Raw genomic sequence first — 23,090 nt, 5'->3', positions numbered from 1 at the left:
AACGCGAAGCACCTTTTTCAGGCCTTTTTAGGCTTTTCCATAGGGCTTTCCTAACCCCCCCCCCCCCAACAACAACAACAGCAGCAGCAAGAACAACAAACAACAGGGGAGTTTGTAGGCTTACTCTCCGATTAGACGAAAAATGTATAGAAAAGTGCTCTTGATATTTTTTTTTTTTTTGGCCAACTTTGAAATCTGTTAAAATTATTGATATCGCCGCAGTTCATGAAGGACCACTGAAACAAACGTATTAAACAGGACTTTTGTTTGATCCAATTTGTGCAATAAATATTCATGAATTTTTAACGAGATTTTTTTTACCAAAGAAATACCCGAATTCACCTCATTTTACGGTACATTAAACTAGTAGCAAAATGCGAAAGCAACGGACGGTTAAAAGGTACCGATAACTACAAGAATAGAAATGGAGAATACGAAAAAAGGAATAAAAAGGAATGAAATCGAGGCCAAGTATAGCAGAATGATGGATCGTTAGCCGTTTATATTTAATGGCGGCCATGAATGTCACGAATACACTAAACTCGCCAGAAATCCACAAGAATAAAAATTAATTGACACCAGGTCACGCCTTAACACGAATGGCAAACCGTTTCTGTGGTAACATATAAACAGCGACAAAATACGAAATATGTAAATATGATAGACACCTTCATAGACGGGAAGCACGAAAACAAAAGTTTACAGGCGTCTTTGCTGTCTCCGGAGGACATGTTCATTATGTGAAGGGGTTTTAGTATTGTAATTTCTCCGCTTTTTCCAATGTCTTTTTATCACACTGACTCTCATCCCGAGCTGAAATTCAGTTGCAAATGATATTCCTCCTTCTGCTCATCAAGCAACCATTCATTTTTTATTCTATTTTATTTCATTTTTTGAAGATAAACTTTAATTCACAGTTCTTAGGAATCAGCGAGGCTCATACGACAGGCGCTGATCTCCTGTTGTTGTTGTTTTAGATTTAGCTGGCCTTATGCCAGCGCGGGCTCTTGCTCCTAGAGCAGACCATAAGAGATGATTTCCTGTTTATTTGGCCGACAGTCAGTAGAGGGACAGGTCCCAAAGCCTAAGATACTGGCCAATGTGTCGTTAGGACCACTATTTAAACCCACCCGTCCCCCGGCCCCGCCAGAGGGCTGGTACCTATTCTCCTATGCAATGGCCCCATCCCCTAGCCATCTTACAGGCTGCTCTATGGGCAAGAGCCCGTGCTGGCATAAGGCCACCAGCTAGATCTAAAACAACAAACCTAGCCACCGGTGAGTGGCATGATTTGAAACCCCGGCCCTCTTGCCTGGTAGGCAAGAACCTTACCACTGCGCCACGACGGTGGATATTTGATTTTAAATACTTTTAAACATTCATGGCGGTTCTGTTTTAATCGTTAAATCCTACAGGATCATCTTCCACGTTTTCTGAACAGGTTTGTTGTGTTGAATATAGAATATAGGCCAAAGGCCAAACACTAGGACCTATGAGGTCATTCAGCGCGGAAATGGACATTGACAGTAAAAGGTTTGAAAGGTGTAACAGGAGGAAAACCTCAAAGCAGTTACGCTATGAATCAAGTGTTAGGAGAGGGAGGAAAGTAAGATGAAGAAAGAGAATACGAAAGGAGGTACAGTAAAGGTAACAAAAGTGGCTGCAGCTAGGGGCCGAAGGCACGCTGCAAAGAACCTAAAGTAATGCCTACTGTGCACCGCATGAGGTCCACTGACAGCGCTACCCCACTATACGAGGTGAGCAGGTTTGTGAAATCAACAAAATTTTTCCTTGAAATTTCTGAACTTAATTTACACGTGAGAAATCATACTCTGAAACCATGTCATCTTCAACAATTCAAAGCCTATGTCAAAACATCTCTTTAGGATTTGGTCTATTTTATCTTCCCTCTCTGAACTCGAAATGATCTATCCAGCCAGCCCATCCGTCAAATTGACCTTCATCATCGACAAAAATATTGAATAATGGAAGCAACTCCATTATAAACATTTCCAGTCGAGCTCCCTGGAGACCAGAAATCTTCAGCGCACGTGGACGCTCTATTTAATCGACTATACGACGTTAAAAGTTTTAAAAACCTAACAAAGACACATACCTCGCTCATGCCTTATAATAACATTCCTACATAACGATATTAATGACTCCGGTAAGAGAGGCATTTAGGCAAATAACCAACCTCTGGAGACGTACGCTTATATCCTTCGAAAGCCAATCTAATTTCCGTTCGCTATGCGAATATTTCAGTTTCGAAGTGGTCTCACCACAAGGGCAGAATTCGTTTTGCTTTTAATTTTTTTCTTTCCTCTCTGTTGTTTATTCCTAGCAGAACTAACGGTGTTTGGGAGCCTTGACGCATTGGTACGTACTACCCCATTAATAACCTCGGTCATATTGTAAGTGGCGAAGTTTATGACAGGTGTCAAAGCGTTTAGTGTCGCTTTTTCAAACTCCTTACACGTGTAGCCATTATTTATACACATTATAACACACACACACACACTACTATATATATAATATATATATATATATATATATATATATATATATATATATATATATATGTATATGTGTGTAATACACACACACACACACATATATATATATATATATATATATATATATATATATATATATATATATGTATGTATGTATATTTCAAGTTACTCTAGCGTTGTTCCTAAGCCAGCCAGCATGCATTAATATTAATGCCCCTTGGGTACATATTATTCGCAGCGTAATAGTGAAATAGATCTTAAACAATAAATATGGTTTAATATACATGTTAAACCAGGTTGGACACACGAAAAACAAAGAGTTAAGCCACTGTTAAATTCTCTGCCAAAAATCGTATACTTAAAATTAATGAGAGACGTATCGAGTCCCGCTGGACATAATAGTCCACTGGAGGTGATTATGGCATTGTTCTTTCATACAAAAATCATTGTTTATGTGAACTCTGTTTTAGCCATGGCAGGTCTTTGGTGCTGCGCCAGATTGCTTAAATGTCACAAAAAGTAGTCCCCTTTGAGACGTCATCGAGGTAAGAACTTGTCAGGTTTATTGCTGGGACTCAAGTTGTTTCAGTTACCACTTTTATCATTATCATTTTTACAATCATTACAGTAATTATCACCACTGATATCAGTACTGTTATTGCTACTGCTGTGATGCAATTTTTTACCACATTATATTATATATTATATATCCTAGCTACTTTATTATATTATTATTATTATTATTATTATTCTAGCTACTTTATTATTAGTACTAATATTATCATTATTATATGGTACTCAAGTGGTTTCAGTTACCGTTTTTATCATTATCATTATTTACAATCATTACAGTAATTATCATCATTGATATCAGTACTGTTATTGCTACTGCTGTGATCACCATCATTACCACATTATCAATATTTTTTATTCTAACCACTTTATTAGTAATAATATTACCATTATTATATTTAGCTTTTATAAGAGTGGAAAAGGGAGCTAGACAATGAAACACTGCACTGGAGTTGATATGAAGATAACGCAATAAGAAATAGAACAAAACTATTTTTGAGATTTATACCAAGCTCAAAGTCAGCAAAGTTTAACAGTAATGAAATTCTGGACGGATATAAAGTGGAATTTGATAATAAAATAAATTGGGCAAATAAGAAAAATTGTAATGAGGATGTCAAATAATATAAAATATGAACATCTTTAAAGGATGTCATCTAATATAAAATAGGAACACATATAAAGAGGATATCAAATGATATAAAAAATGGTAAAACTTATATCGAGGATATCAAATAGGTATGTCAGTGTACAAGAAAACGGGAGTCATTGATTCCCGAATTTTCTAGCTTCTTAATTAAGTACAAAACGTCTAATAATAACATTTTACTTGACGTTTTCCAGATAGCATCACTTCCAGTCAGTATGTCAGTCTTATCTTATATCATAATATTCGTACTGGAACTCAGATTCGGCTTTTTTGAAGACATTGTGAAACCTTAAACAATATGACTACAGGGTATTCTGCTGGCATACAATGAATCTACTTTGACAGAAAGAAACACTACATTAATGAATATATGCAGAGAAAAGCATATGCACGCTCACACACCAAAATATCTAAATGCCCAAAACAAAACAGATAAGCCGTAGGCACTTTTTAGTTGAGGGCTCCAAGTAAATTGCATTGGTCCTTTACAATACAACCAAGTGTCTGTTCTTAAGCAGACATACGCAAACAAAATCGGTCAGTTCTATGGCAGGTGTAACCAGGAAATTACCACAAGACATCATGATTTTTTTCTCCTAAATAGTTTTACATCCATTTGAATTAAACGTTTTCCGATTAGTAGAGTTTGGTGTGTGTTGCGTCTTTAGTTCCGTGTTTCCTTTTCATAGCAAAGCTATGAAATGGTTGAACTATCTTCTTACGGTGAAATGTTCGCTCATAGTGAATTGCTAATCCCTTTAGCTAGCTGTATTGAATTGCTTGAATCTATGTACTGGTTAGTAATGACTACTGAACATGGCAGTGTAAATTCCAAGTCCCTGATAGATGATTCGATGAAGAGTAGGTCCTGTATGAATAGCTTGTGGTTGAAAAATATTTTTGAAGACTTCGTAAAGAATGCACAAAAGTAGATTTGGTGTTAATTTTGTCCTTTTCGAGGATATACATGGAAAAAGACTTGCTAAACTCTCAGTCTGTCTTTAGCCTGTGTACAACGGCCTAAGATTCACTCCTGAATCTCAGATTGTTCTTAGCCTCTGTCCAAAGGCCTTCCTCAGTGTCAGATCAAATCATATCGTTGGCTGTCACACCGAGTAGCATTTTTCATACTTTCCCCTGTCATTCATAGCACAGATTTATCCGTCACTTGCTGAAATTCACTTACTGAAAGTTGTTGTTCAGTTATAAATGTCCTTCAACTGATCTGCATAACCAGAGGATACTTTCTGCCGTTCCTTCCTTTCTGGTCAAGTCCCGCCTTACTGTCTGACTTTTTTTACATTTGCTTCTGTCCTGGGCTAGAAAACCGCACCAGGTTGCCAATCCCATCTTGCTTTGCACTTAAAAAAGCAGCAAATGGCCTTTTGACCTATGTCGTTAGAGTATGTGGCCATCACTGACAATAATCTTTCTTCTTTTTTCCCACCGTTATCCCTACATTAAAGGGTCGGTTGCCTGATGCACCTTCTCTACTGCCTTCTTTCAAAGACATCATCCTCCACCAACATCAGGCATGGTTTATTGTTTGGCAAAGGGTTTTTTCACAACCGCATGTCCTTGCTGTTTTCAACCACAGTTATTGGCGGTGGGCCTCGCTTTGACTAAAAAAGTCCTCTGGCAAGGCAGCAGTTTCCACCGTTGCTGGCGGTGGGCTTAGCCTTTTACTCGAAAGCAAGACTGCAAGGCAGCAGTTTCCACAGTTGCTGGCGGTGGCCCTCGCCTTTTACTCAAAAGTAAGACTGCAAGGCAGCAATATCCACAGTTACTGGCGGTGGCCCTCGCCTTTGACTAAAAAGTCCACCTGCAAGGCAGCAGTTTCCACAGTTACTGGTGGTGGACTTAGCCTTTTACTCAAAGTAAGACTGCAAGGCAGCAGTTTCCACAGTTACTGGCGGTGGACCTAGCCTTTGACTAAAAAGTCTACCTGCAAGGCAGTAGTTTCCACAGTTACTGGTGGTGGGCCTAGCCTTTTACTCAAAAGTAAGACTGCAAGGCGGCAGTTTCCACAGTTAATGGCGGTGGGCCTAGCCTTTTACTCAAAAGCAAGACTGCAAGGCAGCAGTTTTCACAGTTGCTGGCGGTGGCCCTCGCCTTTTACTCAAAAGCAAGACTGCAAGGCAGCAGTTTCCAGTTCCTGGCAGTGGGCCTAGCCTTTGACTAAAAAGTCCACCTGCAAGCAGCAGTTTCCACAGTTACTGACGGTGGGCCTCGCCTTTTACTAAAAAGTCCACCTGTAAGGCAGCAGTATTCACAGTCATTGGCAGTGGGCCTGGCCTTTTACTCAAAAGTAAGACTGCAAGGCAGCAGTTTCCACAGTTACTGGCGGTGGGCCTAGCCTTTTACTCAAAAGCAAGACTGCAAGGGAGCAGCTGTCCTTTTAGTCACCTTTTACAACACGCAGGACCTACGGTGGTAGTATTCTTACACCCCTACAACACAACAGGGTCTTTCATTGACAATAATCTTTACTAAATGGTTTCTTGGGAAGTTATATGAAATAAAGCGAGGCTTTCCTATCCTCCCCAGGGCTCCTGGAGTAGTGTATGGTACCAACATCAAGAGGGAAACACCACGGGAGAACATTCCCCTTTGGAGCTCTAATCATGCTGGCCATCGCCCTTTGCATTGGAATCATCTTGCCTAAATGTGCATTGGGCATCTCTAGTAAGTACAATAATACCACAGGAAAAGAACAGGTAGGAGAATGCGTCCCTACGTGTGTGAATAAAAGCGAAAGCACTTAGTACTACTGTTCTGCCTGTTATTTTCCTGAGGTATTTGGTTATTACTAATAAATCACGTGCATCTTCTTTAACTTTCTGACGGAGATAATGTAAATGGATACAAGGAATTAATTATTTGTGTACATAGATATAATTTAATATATATATCTATATATATTAATATCTATATATGTATATAAATATATAAAATTAAAAATACAAATATACATAAACATAAAAATGAAAATCTAAGGCTACAAGTATCTGATGACAAGGCTAAACAGGACTATAGCTGGCTCACAAAAGGTTGATTCTTGGGTGAGCCCTATGCCTATGAGACGTTTGTTTGGCGGCCGCTGATTGGCTGGGAGCTGCCTACCTCCCGGTACCAGCCAATCAGCGGCCGCCACACAAACATCTCTACCATGAAACTACATAGTGACGCAACGACAAGTGCCAAGAAGGATCGAGGAAGTAACATTCCTCATCGTTATCCTCATCGCTTATCGTCATCGTCACCAACCAGCATCTAGCTGGTCTAATCTTCAGTATCATACATCAATATAATCGCCTTCCTTCGTCCTCCAATATCATCATCATCATCATTACTGTTTTCCCTCATCCTCTAAGCCCCTTCCACACGAGGGGCAAAGACGCAACAAATTGGATACAGTGTCTGCCCACCGTGCACTTGCCCCTGTGTGGAAGGGGCTTAAGTTTCCAGCTCTTATTCTCGTCTTCTTCTATCACGATCACCATCATTTCTCTCTCTCTCACCTAGATGGCAGCACTACAGATGTCTTCGCGATGAACCTTCTCCGGACTCCAATGAAGGCCCCTGTCTGGTTGAGTGCAGCCTTGGACGGTCTCCACTTGTGGAAAGTGCTCACGGTCTGCCTGAACGTGAAAGTCTACTTTGCCGTTTATGACAGGGTTGCCATCATTTGCCTAGCGAGTGATAAGGCACTGGCAGGTGAGTCTCGTGACACTTTTACAGTCCTCTTTGTAGCGTCCTTGGTCAAAGGAGGGTCTAGGGAGAGTGAAAAAGCTTTGCCAAAAGTACTTTCCTCGTTGTTTGTGTGGTGTTTTTACGTTGCATGGAACTAGTGGTTATTCAGCAACGGCTTTACGTGACTTCCGAACCACGTCGAGAGTGAACTTCTGTCACCAGAAATACTAATCTCTAACACCTCAATGGAGTGCCCGAGAATCGAACTCGCGGCCACCGAGGTGGCAGGTCAAGACCTACCGATCACGCCACTGAGGAGCTGACTTTCCTCGTTGTGCTTATAAAAAAGGCTATTGAAGACGCTCTCTGGATTCTTTAAAAATAAGGCTTGATTAAGAAACATATTCTCATTATAAATGATGACAGTTTCATGATGGAATATGAAAATATTAATTAAGACAATGTGACAGAGCTTTCCTCACGTCCTGCCTGCCACATCTGCGTTGACACTAAGGCGATGGTGAGGAGTAAATCATTTTATTTTTCGGTCAGTAGCCTTGGGTCAACCCATTCCATCAAAGGATCGCTAGGTCACTGCAACGAACAATGGATATCTCCCCAAAAGAAGCATCGGCCTTCAAAATATAGCGTAAAATAATGAACATTAATAAACGCTATACTTACATTAAATAATATTATTATTATGTTATGTGCATTTATCATAATTTAACAGCTGCAATGATCATGGCACCATGGGACTTATATGATATTTGAATGTCTGTAGAGAATTAGTAATCAGCATTATACTGCAGTACTTTTGAACTTGAATTACTGTAATAATTGTTTTGAATGGAAACCATGATTTTTGTTCCTTAGTAGTTAGTATCCTTACAAAGTTTCAGTTAATGCAGTAACAATCAATCAAGCCATGTTAACTATACGATATCGGAATTACCCTATAACAATTTTATTTCTATGCATTATTACCAATTTATGTTTGAACGATTATATGTATGTATATATATATATGTGTGTGTGTGTGTGTGTGTGTGTGTATGTGTGTAACTGAATCACGAAAATATGGAACATGGTGAATATATAAATAAAGGCAAATGCCACTAAGGAAAGTGAAACAGCGGAGTGGTGCTACTAGGCCTTTCGATTTACTGTCCTTTACCTAGCAGTAAGTCGAAAGGCCTGGCAGCACCACTCTGCTGTTTCACTTTTCTTCGTGGCATTTGCCTTTATATTATAAAGTGTCACTGTGCTATAGTAGATTCACATCAGCCGTGCATTTGGCGTCTAGGCCAGTCCCTTACGACACTCCTGATCCTGATTGGCTGTTGATAAGCCAATCATAGGGCTGGAAACTCTCAGTCTCTCGAGAGAGTTCACATAGGCAGGAAGTATGTTCCACCTCTCCAGAGGGATAAGTCTTTCAGGAGAGGCGGAATATACATCCTGCCTATGTGAACTCTCTGAGAGGCTGAGTTTCCAGCCCTGTGATTGGCCTATCAAAAGTCAATCAGGAGCGTGAAAGGGACTGGCCTAGACCTTCAAATGCACGGCTGATGTGAATCTACTATAGTGCGAACTTGGAACTACAAGTATTCAGCATTATACATAAGTAAGCGCATTTAATAATTGCATACACATGCATTTACAATAAGCATACAATAAGCTCAAGTCCCTCATTGTCATCATCTCTTCCGACAACACCAGTTCAAGAAGAGTGGGCCTACGTCAAGCAAGGGTCGAGTCTTTTCAAGTCCAACGTCTCCATAACCCCCTTCCGATGGAACCACATCTGCGTCACCTTCGGCCAAGAAGTATCGTACTACATCGATGGGAAACGGGAACCGATGACGGAAGACAGCGACTCGAAGTCGAACACAACGACTTCTGGTTTCTGGGTAGGTGTGGAATTTGCTGCATTGATCTGACTATACTCGGTTTTTTTCCAGCTATCCACCCGCCTGTGGTATTTGCGTATGGTAACACTACATCCTTCGCTTTAGATAGTTACATTCAGCTTACATTCAACAATAATAGCAATATCCTATTTCGAATATTAACGGCGTAATTCGCATACAGTAAATTATTAAAACACTTTTCAGTTGCAAATGTACACCCACATATCCTTTTATTTACCTAAAACTTACACATAGCGTAACTATCTAAACCCGGGACGCAGTGTTACCATACGCAAACACCACAAGCAGGTGGACAGATGGAAAAAAAACAGTGTAACAACGTAGCAGTTTGCTCTGTTCTGAAGCTAATCTCTTCAATTTGATGCTAGCGAAAGAAAGCTTAACTTGTGAAGAAAGAGCCTAGGTTTAAAAAAACATTCCGCTTGGGAGAGTGTCACAATGAACATTGTTTTTTTTTTTCAGCCCGTAGACTATTTGTTCCTCAACTTCCCCCCAAGTACGGACAAGACAGTTGGAGGGTTTGGTGGCTACGCCACTCTTCCTTTACTCTTTCGAAGAAAGCTAACTGACGAAGAGGTAGGGAATGCTCTTCTTTTGGTATAATGACATCCTCATGCGTATCTCCGTCCTTTTGTCTGCGCGTTCCGTCTAGCTAATTAACCTCCTTTATACCTATGTTCACTGGAGGATGGAAATTTGCCTGTATGTGTCTCCTTATTTTATTTTCTATAATATCTTATTCGTGATCTTGAATACAGAATTTAATGAACATGGAATTTAGGTCTAAGGCCAAGCGCTGAGACCTATGAGGTCATTCAGCGCCTAAACGGAAATTGACAGTAAAAGGTTTGAAAGGTGTAGCAGGAGGAATACCTCAAAGCAGTTGCACTAAGAAACAATTTTTAGGAGAGGGTGGAAAGTAAGACAGAAGAAAGACTATGAATGGAGGTACAGTAATAATATTCATGATCTTGATTTTTAAGAGAAAGTGAAAACGTCATCAGAGTATCTTCACACCAACATATCACGGAAAGGCACGTGAGGTGCACTGACAACATTACCCCACCACGGGGTTTATGGTGCTGCCTTAAGGCCCGTCCACACGGTCGAACTTTGCCCGACAGACTTTGTTCGATGTGACGTCAGAAGCGGGAAAAGTCACAACCTTCTCCACAGTTTCTCCGCTTCTGACGTCACATTTTCCCGCTTCGGGCGTCACATCGAACAAAGTCTGTCGGACAAAGTTCGACCATGTGGACGGGGCTTCAGGCAGCACCATAAACCCCGTGGTGGGGTAATGTTGTCAGTGCACCTCACGCGATGCATTGTAGGCATTGCTCTTTCATTCCTTTTTCTGTACCTCCGTTCATATTCACTTTCTTCCATCTGACCTTCCACCCTCCCTAACAAATGTTTCACAGTGTAACTACTCTGAGGTTTTCCTCCTGTTACGCCTTTCAGACATTCTTACTGTCCTCTTCAGTACTGAATGACCTCGTAGGTCCCCAGCCTTTGGCCAAAATTCTATGATCCAATCCAATCCAGCACCATAACTTTTAACCTTGCTTCCAGGTCAGGAAACTCGCGTATAACGAACCACTTCCTGAGTATGGCTGGAGCGTCAAGAATTGGACGGTCAACGTGAATGGTCCACCCAAGGCTTATCTCCAAAATATGGTCACGAGGATGGAGTGTCTTTACTGCAATACACTGCAACAAATGTAATCCTCAAATCAGTTCAAAAGATTCACATAAAACTAGAAAACGATATACATTTGCTAATTCTGTTTTTTTCTTTCTGAAGCTGGCAAGCTGCTAAACATTTTTTTTTTTTATACAAACATTACGGTATCTACCGAGCAAAACTTTTGTAGCTCTATAGACGCTGGATATATTAAAAAAAATACGTGATTTTACTTATTGGTGTACTGAGCCTCTTCAATCACATTGTTGCAACAGCATCTTTACATTTTTTGTATCATTTTTTTTATATGCTAGTTTCTGATTTTGCTCTGATCTGTTTCTAAACGTGCTCTCACTTCTTTTTTTTCTGAAGGGCTGATGGCATTGAAGTGACTACAGAGAGAAGCTACAAAATCTTCTTGCCCCGCCGTGAAGTTGATTACGTGATGACAGCCGGGAGATATGATTACGAAACCGCGCTGCTAATGTGTAATAGCCTAAAAGGCACATTGCCTGAAGCTGGAGACCCCGATGTGCTCCGCTTATTTGGAGAGGTAAGGCATAATTATAAGTACTTTAGTGAGAGCAACTCACTCATGTGACGCCTCCTGTTTTCAAATCAAACGAAGGTAGACTTTGCGAGAATTAAATGCGTAATATACATAAAAATCGAAATCTCTTTCTGGAATAAATATCGCAGATAAACTTCACGTTTCTATCCATCTGGCACACATGTTCAAGTGCAGCTCCTCTTGACGTCCCAAAAAAACTCAGATTACTATATTTCGAACACTTTTGTCATAAGCAGTTCTCTTTGGAAGGGGGGAGGGGCGGGGGAAAGAGGAGGAAGCATCCATAGTTTATAAAATCGTTGAATGAATGGAACACTCTCGAAGGCTGCTGATGCATTGTTATCCAAAATACTTTTGTAAGGACCACTCCTACGGGACACCATGCTATCAGAAGACCGACCCAACGCAAGCTAGCCAACCAACCGTGATTTTGTAAACGTACATTATCACTCAAAAGAATATTTTGAACAAAATTTCAGGTCCAAGAGCAGAATCCCAATGTGCAGATAAACGTCTGGGGACGAAAGAGCTCGCCTGAACAGAGCTGTTATGGACTGTATTATAATCCTGTAGCTCAGAGTTCAGGAATAATCCCGACCTATTACATGGAATGTGAACAAACAGCAGCTTATTTCGTTTGTAAGGTATGTTTTTTTTTATTCTTTAATTAAAAATGTCAAGAAATAATTGTGCACTGAGAGGATAAATGTCATTTTATTTCAGTTCACCAATTACAGCTACAACGACAGCTGACTTCTTAATAGAAATGTTCGTAAGAATATTCTGTATAGTCTATATGCCACTGAATTATTGTACCCTACATATGCTGTATACATATAGTCATATTTTTATTCATAAATGGTGACATTTAAGAGAGAGAGAGAAGAGAGAGAGAGAGAGAGAGAGAGAGAGAGAGAGTTATTTTTCATATCTACTTTCTTTTAAGACATTCATTCATTCGACAGACATCCCGAGCACTAACGTTTGATCTGCGTCAAGACAGATTTCCAGGCAAGAGGGAAAGATTCTACTTCGTACCAGATGGCTTTATCCCACGACTAATGTCGTTTGAGGGAAAAGTCATCTCTCTTTCAACTTCCCCATCAGCAGACAACACGTTACTATTCCAAGATTATACTGTGGATGTCACCGTGGCCGTAGCAACGGCTTTCATCGATAAATCACCCAATCCATTCGGCAGGCGAACCTGGACGTTTACTGAAGGCAACAAAACCATGTATTGGGTTCTGACATCTTGCTCCAAGGTTTGCACTGGGTTGAACGTCCAAATTCTTTCTGATTTGCTTTTACTTACTCTGCTTGTATTTAGGTTACATTATACTCCATTGCAGCTTGCACTACTTCACCAAGGTTTGCAGCAAGTTTCAGTCATACTTGGTTTTTAAAGTACCTGGGATGGCATCGACAGATATTTATTCATTCAGTTTGCACGTCACCCTTCAAACATCTCTTCGTCCTCCACTCTTTCTCAGCTCTGCATCGCTGACTGTAAGAGGCCAAGTGCTTGTGATCCATAGATGATCTATTTTCACAGAACGAATTCACCTGTGACCCTGGCATCTGCTTAGATATGGACAAGCGATGTAATGGAAAAGATGACTGCGGCGATGACTCCGATGAGCAATGCGAATTGATCAAGTCCTTGCCGAGTTCCTACCGTCCCACTCGTCCTCCCAAGGAGGAGACGCCCTTGAATACAAGTTTGAGAATTGTATCAATCGACGACGTTGATGTCGATCTCGGCAAAATCCAAGTTCTTATGCAGGTAATGAATGATTCTTGGTAGCATGGGGCCCACTATTTCATCTCTTGGGGAGGTGAGGAAATTGCTCCACTGATTCAATATAAATGCCAAAACAATTTTTTTTATATACATTCGACGTGCTGTCATGCATGTGCATTCAGAGTCGATTCGTTGATAAAATGCAGTTATATGGTCTTTCTGAGTAAGACTTAAAGGGTTTTTGTTTTTGACAAAAAAAGTTAAACAGATATTGGTTTTGCAGAAATTATGATCAAAATTACGGTTACTATAAGACTTTATTGCGATTTAAATTCAACTACAGTACGGTTCATTGTCTCGACTATCCCCTCAAAATTCTCGTCAGACTGATTTTGACATTCACGGCGCTTCAATCTTTCTAACAGATCCAAACAACCTGGGAAGATGGAAGGATAACTCTGATCCAGATGAGTCACGAAAGCGAAGACAACCTCGTAGACAAGAATGTCTGGACACCCAAGTACTATTTTGCCAATGGAGTCTTCGAGGACAACGTGAATTACATCAATAAGAAAAATGTCATTGAGCGGACTATTGCCAATAGGAATACGGGCGGGAAAATGGCTATTATCAATAGTTACGAAGGTAAGCACTGATTATGCATGGGTGAAGTTATGTCCGTCGAAACTTCCGACATAAAAGTACTACCCAAGAGGTTGGCCTTTGCTGTTTCCTGATGATAATCATAATGTTGAAGACGCTTAATAATGACTGTTAAAGACAAGAAGTGTAATTATGCAACTGAATAATACAAAGACAATATGATTTGATAACACTACAGGAGAGATGCTCAGGCACAGTGATGGTGTGATTATCAATGGCTGACCAAGGTTTGCATGAAATGCCTGAGTGAGCGAAAGGTTCCTATCGTAGGGTGTAGGCGAAAAATGACTGTTGCATTCTGCGTGTGCAAGGCCGGTAGAACAGACAGACAGTATGAATGATCGAAATATGACGCTAATTGTTGTATCTGAGAAGCTGTGCTATAATGTTTTCTTTGAAACACTATAGTAGATGACAGCCGTATCAACAGGGTAAGAACAGTGTGGGGCTCAAAAAAAAAAGGAAAAAAAAAAGGAAAAGGGTGTATGGATCAATTATATCCTAAGAAGCTACAGAAACTGGTGAAGGAATTTGCAAGGAATTTGCAAGTATCTGCAAGAGGAGAAAGGTGGGAGCTTTTGTAAGAATGTAAAGTTATGAGAGTAAATCTAAACCAGGAAGATGGAGTAATCTAAATGTGCATGGTTGAAGAATGTGTATAGGTATCTGTAAGCAAATCTAATGGATGATTGAAGAATGAGACAAGATGAAGGTAGAATGATGTTTGCAGAAGGCTAGGATGTCAAAGGAAGCTCAAGTGGAGTTTATGAGGGATTGGAAAACTAACTTTTCTCCATGAAACTGAAGTGCAGATGCAAAATGCAAATAAGAGGAAAATATTGAAGCTGTTGAGGTGAATTGCTTGTTTAGTATATATGGCATAAGAACCCGACGGCTAAGAGATATGTAGATGCTTCGAAGTCTTAAAAGTATTAATATACGTACGCGAAAGGTAGGATCAGTGTTTTAAGATGGTCGTTTAAGTGGAAAGAGTAGAACATTATACGTTGGTGACAAGAATGTTGTATCATTTCGAACTCATAGGAGTAATGGGTAGAAAAGGATCTGGTAAGGGATTAGAAAGGAGAGGCGATAACATCCAGGAAGTAGGGCAGTTTGGGTTAGATCACTGTGCACAGCACAATTTGTGTAGGGAGTTTGATATACCACTGGTGGGCAATCATCATAATGTTCTATGATATATATAGTATATATATATATATATATATATAGATATATAGTACATACACACACATATATGTACTTACATATATATATATATATATATATATATATATATATATATATGATATATATATATATGTAATGTACATATATGTGTGTATGTACTATATATATTAGGGTCTTACAGACAGACAGGTTATCTCATGGTTACAAGCAGCATCTGAAAATGAGTGAACTGAAAACTAAATTGAAAACCTTAAAAAAGTAATTGTTTCAGGTGACATGTATCTGTGTCATAGTACATGCATAGACACAAATGACATATATCGTTGCCTTAGCACATCACAAATCATATGTTTCAATCACGTTTCCTCTTTCCTCAGGGTATGAGTACAACGGCGAAGGTAACGCAAGCATCACCCACATCGAGTCGGTTTCGTCCTCCTTCGACTGCGACTTCGACCTCTTGTATTACCCTTTCGATATCCATACTTGTGAAATTCAAATCCAGCTTAAACAAATTGGTGGTCACAAAGCCCATTTCGATACCAGAGTGAGTTTGCAAATGACCTGGTTAACCCTTCATGTTTCTCTTCTCGCTATCTATTGCAACTCTCGCTTCTGCAACCAGCAAGTCACAACCTAAAAAATTCTGTTTTGAGGTATTCGCCTGCGTAGAAAAATGCCATGACAAGTGCTCATTGGTGGACATAATGCTATGACAAGAGCTAATTTGTAGACAATGCTGCGACAAGTGCTAATTTGTTGACAATGCTAATTTGTAGTCAATACTGTGACAAGTGCTAATTTGTGGACATATAGCTGTGAAAAGTGCTAATTTGTGGACATATAGCTGTGAAAAGTGCTAATTCTTATATATAATGCTATGGCAACTGCTAAATTTTAGACATATATAATGCTATGGCAACTGCTAATTTGTAGACATAATGCTATGGCAACTGTTAATTTGTAAACATAATGCTATGACAACTGCTAATTTGTAAATATAATGCCATGACAAGTGCTAATTCGTAGACATAATACTAAGCTAAATTTGCTTTTTTGACCTAACATCGTATTTTTCATTTTTTTTTACAGACGATTTACATATACCCAGATAACTTCACCCTCTCGGAATTTACCACTGAGCCTGTATGTTATACTTTCGTCAACCAGTCAGCAAACCACGCCAATCTAGTGAAGATTCACGTACGTATTATTTTCAAGTAAATATTTGCCCGCATAACTGTAAGGGAATCCTTCTCTGATCAAATTTTTCATACGACGTCTTTGCTCTACTTAGTCTGTCGTTGATAGCCATTGAATGAGCATCTGTATACAATAAACTGCTGACGATACAATCCACCTTTAGACGCATCTCTCTCACCTCTGATCTATGAATAAGCAGAAAAATGGCATCTCAGTCGGAGCTTTGGGTTAAGGTACAACGTTGCTAAGTTTGAGACTGATCGTCTTGATCCTCTCTCGTTACCGAAATTATTGACCACCTGGGGGTATGTTAGTTGTTACCAAAATTATTGACCGACCGGGTATGTTAGTTGTTACCGAAATTATTGACCGACTGGGTATGTCATTTGTTACCGAAATTATTGAACGTCTTTGGTATGTTAGCCGTTACTGAAATTATTGACCTAGGCATGTTAGTTGTTACCGAAATTATTGACCGCCTGGGTGTTAGTTACCAAATTATTGACCGCATGGGTATATTAGTAAAAGACAAAAATACCTCATCCAAAAAATATTTCTTCTGTGATTCCTTTGAACATTTGATAGATATAAAGTGCATGAGGATTTATCATACGAGTCATTTAGCAACACTTCTTTTTTCTGAGGTAATAAGACTGGAATTATTGTTGTTGATATATCGATATCAACATAAAGTATGCTTTATCGATATCCGCGGTTCGTGCAAATTAATCTCCACCACAACTGATTCATGTACAGATTGAGGTAAACTTGATAATCTAAGAGCTGAGTAAACGTGCAATAACGTATAGTGGTTTGGGTCAACTTAAGACAACAGAAACATTTGGTTTTGATAATCTGCAATTGTCAATCGTTGCTTACGTCACAACAGTTCCTTTTGCATTGATTATCCCTTTCAGCAATTTCCCATTTTGCCCCATGAACAGATTTTGTTGAGCAGAAGGTACGGGGCCTATATCCTGACCACTTTCCTCCCTTGCCTCGTGCTGACCGTCATAGGAGCTCTGACGGAATTCTTTGAGGACGATAATTTCAGGTAAGTGGGAAATTAAAACGACAAAATAAGTCATTCATGGTAAACTCGTTGAATAGATTGGCTATGAGATGATTGAATTGAGGGTAGTCGTTGACAATCGACTATTTTGACGGAACACTTTGAATGTAAATTAAATTTTGACTAAGGACCTTTCCATATGCACCCTATAAGATGGCCTGTTCGAAGAACTGCAAAGAATTTAGCAAAAATATTTTAAGAATTTAGCGCAAAATAAATAAAGAAAGAAATTAGCAAATAATTTTCATTGTGTAGCGCCACCCTTGATATAAAAATCAAATAAACCCTTTAAATAATTGGATAACATGTGTAAAGAGAAAGAATCGGCCACACCGGTAAAGAAGCAGATTGAAATCAGGATATACAAATAGAGTAATGCAGTTATTGCTTTAAGTATTATCGATGTTGCAGATAACAACTCGCTGATTGATAGTACACAAGGACAGATGACTCGCTAGACTAATTACTTGATAGATGTGTAGAAAAACTCGGCCATTTTCTACTGATGAGCCGAAGACACACGACAAAAATACCCGACAGCATTATTCATCAATGTGCTCCCGTTGACAGCCTAAGAGCTATTAGCCTAGAGTCCTAGACTGATTGACAGTAGGCATTCACGATAGCTACTTTCGTCAATGAAACGCTAAATCAAAATTTGTCTGCGATCGTTACTTAATATCTTTAATTCCCTTCTCCTCCAGTGACCGCATAAACGTGACTCTCGCTGCCTTGATTGTGATAGCGTCTCTCATCTCTCAAGTGGCTACAACGGCGCCAGTGTCGGCTCAACCGAAGCTCATCGACATGTACTTCTGCTTCTGTATGTTTAGATTATTCTTCTGCTTTGTCCACCACGGTCTCCTCTGCATGGTTCGATGTTTCATGGTTCACAGGGAGGAGAAAAGCAAACACCAAACGACCAACGTTCCAAAACAAACGACCAACGTTCCAAAGCAAACGACTAACATTCAAGATTCCTTACTCTCTCTAAGAGATCTTGACGTTCCGGCAGCAGCATCTTATGTTCCACCGCCCAAGGACTTGGTGGTCAGCGCCTGGCAGCTGTTGGCCGTTCCACCTCCCAGTTCCGAGAGGACAGTGACCACGCCAGAGGGGATAGCGGCAACTGCATTGTGGCGGAAATCGACGACTTACAAGATTGTCAATGGTGCTAGCATTTTCGTCGGGTTCCTCGTGGATGCGATAACGTACGCCGTGATCGTCGTCTTCGTTATCAACAATTATTATCGGGCATTGCAAGATTATAAGGAGAACTGCCAGAATTGAGGATTTGGCTTTCCCTTGAACTGAGGAAGGATATTTAAACTTTAATTTTCATCTTTATATTCATTAGATTCCTCCTACAAGCTCTCATTTCACCGTCAGATCTGCATCCTATCCATAATTTTGTTGTCTTCATTACTTTCTTCAATTGTGAATAACTTTCTGTAAGTCAGTTATTGCTATTACAAAGCCATAACATAGTTCCTTGTTTTCTTCTGAGATCAGTAATATGATTAGGCTTGCCAACTGTGCCTTATTGGAAAGGACGGACGAGCTTTTAATTGGTTCTCTCTGGCCTGTCTTTTGTCGAATCTAGAAATGATGTCAACGGTCCTTCATTTAAAATGATTCCGCATAGATCATATTGTTGTAATTAATACTTATTAATAATGCTATAAAACAAGGTCTTTCGACAGCCAGATATCTTGGAGATTTTTTGCACTGGTTAATCGCCTGAACAAACCGGAATTTAAAACCCGTTTGGTTACACTTTGTTAGGTTAAGTGGCTTCACTAGTCTTAGTGTCCAAGTAACACCCTATGCACTCCCTGTGATAACAATGACTTGTAGTCTTATAGTCACCTTTGTTACTTTACACACAATATAACTATATTACTACTACTTTCACTTGAAAGAGAATTGCACGAAATTTATTGAAAAAAAAATACACACACAAATTCGCACGTGTGCTGATGGCTAGTATAATCATAATTTCAAAATTTTAAAAATCTTTACTAATATAATGATTTTTATTTATGCTTCTCTATGTATGTATCTATCTGTATATATGCACGTCTATATATAAGTACGTCTGTATGTATATATGTATGCATATACATACATATGTATATACAAGTATGCATATATATACATGTATAAGATTGTCTTTTATAATAACTTGACAGAGTTCACTAAGCTACTACCACTGAAATGTTACATTGTACTTCATATGCATAAGCTCTTCCGTTAAAAAATCACTTTAAAAAACGGGGGTAGGGGACTGATCTGATGACAAAACACTACATTTGCTTTAAGAATATATTTAGGAATCTTGTTAGCTGTGGTATTTTAACGGATATATTTGCCAAGACTATTGAGCGTAAAAATATACTTAGACCATTAATGCAGAATCCTCTGTACCCTAGGAATAATTTGCATCCAACTGGTATTATACATGATAAGTGCACCTACCCACATCAGAATTTGAACTCATTGGCATGAGTTCATATTGAATAAACTGGAATTTTAATTTACAAATCATATACCTTCGCAAATATTTAGCTATCACACTAAGGCGTAGAGGAGTCTAAGAGTTTTTTTTTACAATTCTTTCACTGGTGTGCAGCAAAACAATGTTGTGAGCATACATACATCAATATTGTTTTATTTTTCCCCCTCTGTGAAATCTTGAAAAGAATATACTATTCGTCAGCCTGAATGGCTTTCCACAGCTTAACGAAAGCTGTTCATGCTTTGGCAACCGCCTGCGTGGAATCGATTATAATCGTGTGCGTGAAATGTCATAAAATGACGCGACTCTTAGCCCTAACGGCTAAGTTGCTCGCTTTTGAATCAGAAGCCGTAATAATAAATAGTAATATATATCAATAAACTTCGGATATTTGACATTTCATGCAACGCAGTATTCTGGAATTCTCATTTGAAATAACGTCAATGGCCACGTGTAAGTGGTGGCTTTTACTTATACTACATTCTGGAATGTCGACTCCTTAATTTGGCGAAATTACTGAGGAAAGTAGCAATATACAAACTCAAGATATACAACTTAGGAAAGTAAGTCGTTTTGGTAAGATGTATGATTTCGCGATACAAGGGAGTATTAGAACAAAACCAAAATTATTATACGCCCTTCTAAATACACACGCTCATATATATATATATATATATATATATATATATATATATATATATATATATATATATATGTGTGTGTGTGTGTGTGTGTGTATTATTCGTGTATATATTTATTTAGATATATATATATATATATATATATATATATATATATATATATAGATCTATATATGTCATATGTATATATATAGATCGGTCAAGCGGTTTACAAACATACATAAACATAGACATTCACCTCATATATAAGATATACCTATATATATATATGTGTATATATATATATATATATTTATATATATAATATATATATATATTACATTTATGAGGGTGAATGTTTCTATGTGTGTATGTTTATGTATGTTTGTAACTTTATGCGCTACGTAAATAGAAACCGCTTGACCGATCTAGGCGAAATTTGGGACGCAGTTATCTTTTAACCCAACTTAAATAATAGGTTGAGGTTTCAAACCCGCGTACGTACCACCCACCCCCCTCTCCTCCCAACCCTTCATTTTGTAACTTGTGGTAAATAATCTCTACGGGTTCATCACATTTCATGTACTTGAGACCATATAAATATATAATTGAACAGGATTTTCAGTCAAAACAGTAATACCTGCATAAAAAGTAAAAATCGCCTCAGTAATACCTGGAGAAAAGGGATAGACAGAACAGCAATAATACCCAGATAAATGGGACAGTCACTACATTACGACCAAAACTGGAGTCAGAAAAGCTAAGACAATGGTATATAGTGCTTTCATTAAAATAGTATTAAAGGAGGAAGAATACTTTATGCTTGCATCATCTTTAATGGAGATGAAAGTTTATACGGAGACACTAACTTCATATGCTAAGTTAGTTATAGTGATGGAATACTTTTTTAGAAGTCCTTACTTTTGCAAAATATCTGATAAAGATGGCAAGGGTTATTGCACTCGCTAATGCCAATTAACATAAGTACAAAAATCAAATCGCTCTTTCAGCATATCTACGTATCAATCAATCAATCATTTCCTGTGACACCGACGGGGATGCATAGGGCCTCGATGAACTCACGTCACCACATTCTGTCCTGGTCTAACTCCTCAAGATCTCCCCAACTCTCATCCCCTGCTTCCCGCCTCATTGCCCTCAACCACGTCTCTTTTGGCCTAACTGGGCCGGGCTCTACCTCTTCTACCAAGGGCAACCCACCCCGGGTGTATCTCGTACTACTCCCTGCCTTCTGTACACATGGTCTAGCGATTCTAGCCACTTCCATCCCGTTGCTTCTCTACGGCTGCGAGTACATGGACCACTTGCGGTCGCCACTCAGTCGCTTAAACCACGGTCTAGGTATATACCTAGACCGTGGCTTAAACAAGCCACTGTGGCTTGACTCAGGCACACCACAGTCGCCAGTGTGTCTGGGTACATGCCACTGTGTCACGCAATCGGGCCCCAGTTTCATTATGGCCTCTGTCGTCCTCTGAGTGCCTTATTTTCAAATGCTAAGAATTTATCAAACGTAGTAACTGTACTGTACCGAGACTTATGCCCATAAATCAAAATCCTCCAAACTATTATTTGTATGTATAGAAAAATTACTAATATATCAGATATTTAGATCTACGTAATTGCAGTAAAATACAATACGTATATAACGAACTCTCAACTTCTGTTAATGGACTTTAGAGGACTTTGGATTACTATACGTATTCAATGTGATTTGTCGTTAACAAAGACTGCCACATTAAAAAATTTATCTTGACGTTCAGTTTATACGGAGCAAGTTTACTTCGATAAACATAAAAATAGTCAGAATGAGCTACATGTCAAAAGTTATAACAGCCATCGAGTTAACTGCTTCCTCGTACATTATTGAAGACTCTCGTCGCAATGTGAACGAATTAAAAAATAAATAAATAAAACGAGTCGAGACTCATTGCTCTTACTGAATATTAAAAATTAATCGTTAAATGCCAGTAAGGTGAAAAATGTTGCAAAATATTTCTCAGCGCTGTTGCATTAAGGTAAACATTCCAATTACTACATTCACTTTTCGATAAGTAATACGTCACTTATGCTATTTGCGAAATATTGTAGTTTATTTACCTTACTTGAACATGTGTGCAATTCTAACGTAAAATGATGCTTGATTTGTGGTTGTAATAATGTAATTGTGTCCTTAAGCTATTAAAATGATCTGATTATTTAGGTTTTTTACTCATGAGCCAAATTTGGCCACAGTTATGCAGGAAGTATCTTGGAGGTAAGTCGCATACTAGTTCTCTCTCTCTCTCTCTCTAGAGTACCATGGATTTTAAGCAGCCTATCTGATAATTAATCTCGGCCTATATTCAAATATACTATAAAAAATTAATGTCAAATAAACGTACACCCGCACGCCTTTCTATTATTATTATATTAAATCGTGGTTTCTTCTATAACAT

At 38.9% G+C, this 23,090-nt stretch overlaps 1 protein-coding gene and 1 long non-coding RNA gene across 2 annotated transcripts; both read left to right on the top strand.

The window, feature by feature from the left end:
- Nucleotides 1-7,272: 7,272 nt before the first annotated feature.
- On the top strand, nt 7,273-9,898 carry LOC135224126 (uncharacterized). Its single transcript, XR_010316632.1, has 3 exons — nt 7,273-7,455; nt 9,154-9,344; nt 9,828-9,898. It is a non-coding gene; the product is annotated as an uncharacterized LOC135224126 (long non-coding RNA).
- A 1,072-nt stretch (nt 9,899-10,970) lies between these two features.
- On the top strand, nt 10,971-20,074 carry LOC135224125 (uncharacterized). The gene is made up of 10 exons (XM_064263019.1): nt 10,971-11,086; nt 11,422-11,602; nt 12,100-12,264; nt 12,586-12,885; nt 13,176-13,406; nt 13,790-14,009; nt 15,596-15,765; nt 16,311-16,421; nt 17,366-17,475; nt 18,198-20,074. The coding sequence occupies exons 1-10, from the start codon at nt 11,040-11,042 to the stop codon at nt 18,781-18,783; spliced, it is 2,121 nt and encodes a 706-aa protein (XP_064119089.1). The 5' UTR covers nt 10,971-11,039; the 3' UTR covers nt 18,784-20,074.
- The last annotated feature ends 3,016 nt before the right edge of the window (nt 20,075-23,090 follow it).

Source organism: Macrobrachium nipponense, chromosome 10, assembly GCF_015104395.2.
Source record: "Macrobrachium nipponense isolate FS-2020 chromosome 10, ASM1510439v2, whole genome shotgun sequence".
Lineage (NCBI taxonomy): Eukaryota > Metazoa > Arthropoda > Malacostraca > Decapoda > Palaemonidae > Macrobrachium > Macrobrachium nipponense.
This window is presented reverse-complemented; position numbering and strand designations above follow the sequence as displayed.

Coding starts and splice junctions, on each gene's coding strand:
- LOC135224125 (XM_064263019.1), top strand. CDS start 11,040: ATGGTCACGAGGATGGAGTGTCTTTACTGCAATACACTGCAACAAAT. Junction 12,886..13,175: donor TTCTGACATCTTGCTCCAAG/GTTTGCACTGGG, acceptor CTATTTTCACAG/AACGAATTCACCTGTGACCC. Junction 13,407..13,789: donor AAATCCAAGTTCTTATGCAG/GTAATGAATGAT, acceptor TCTTTCTAACAG/ATCCAAACAACCTGGGAAGA.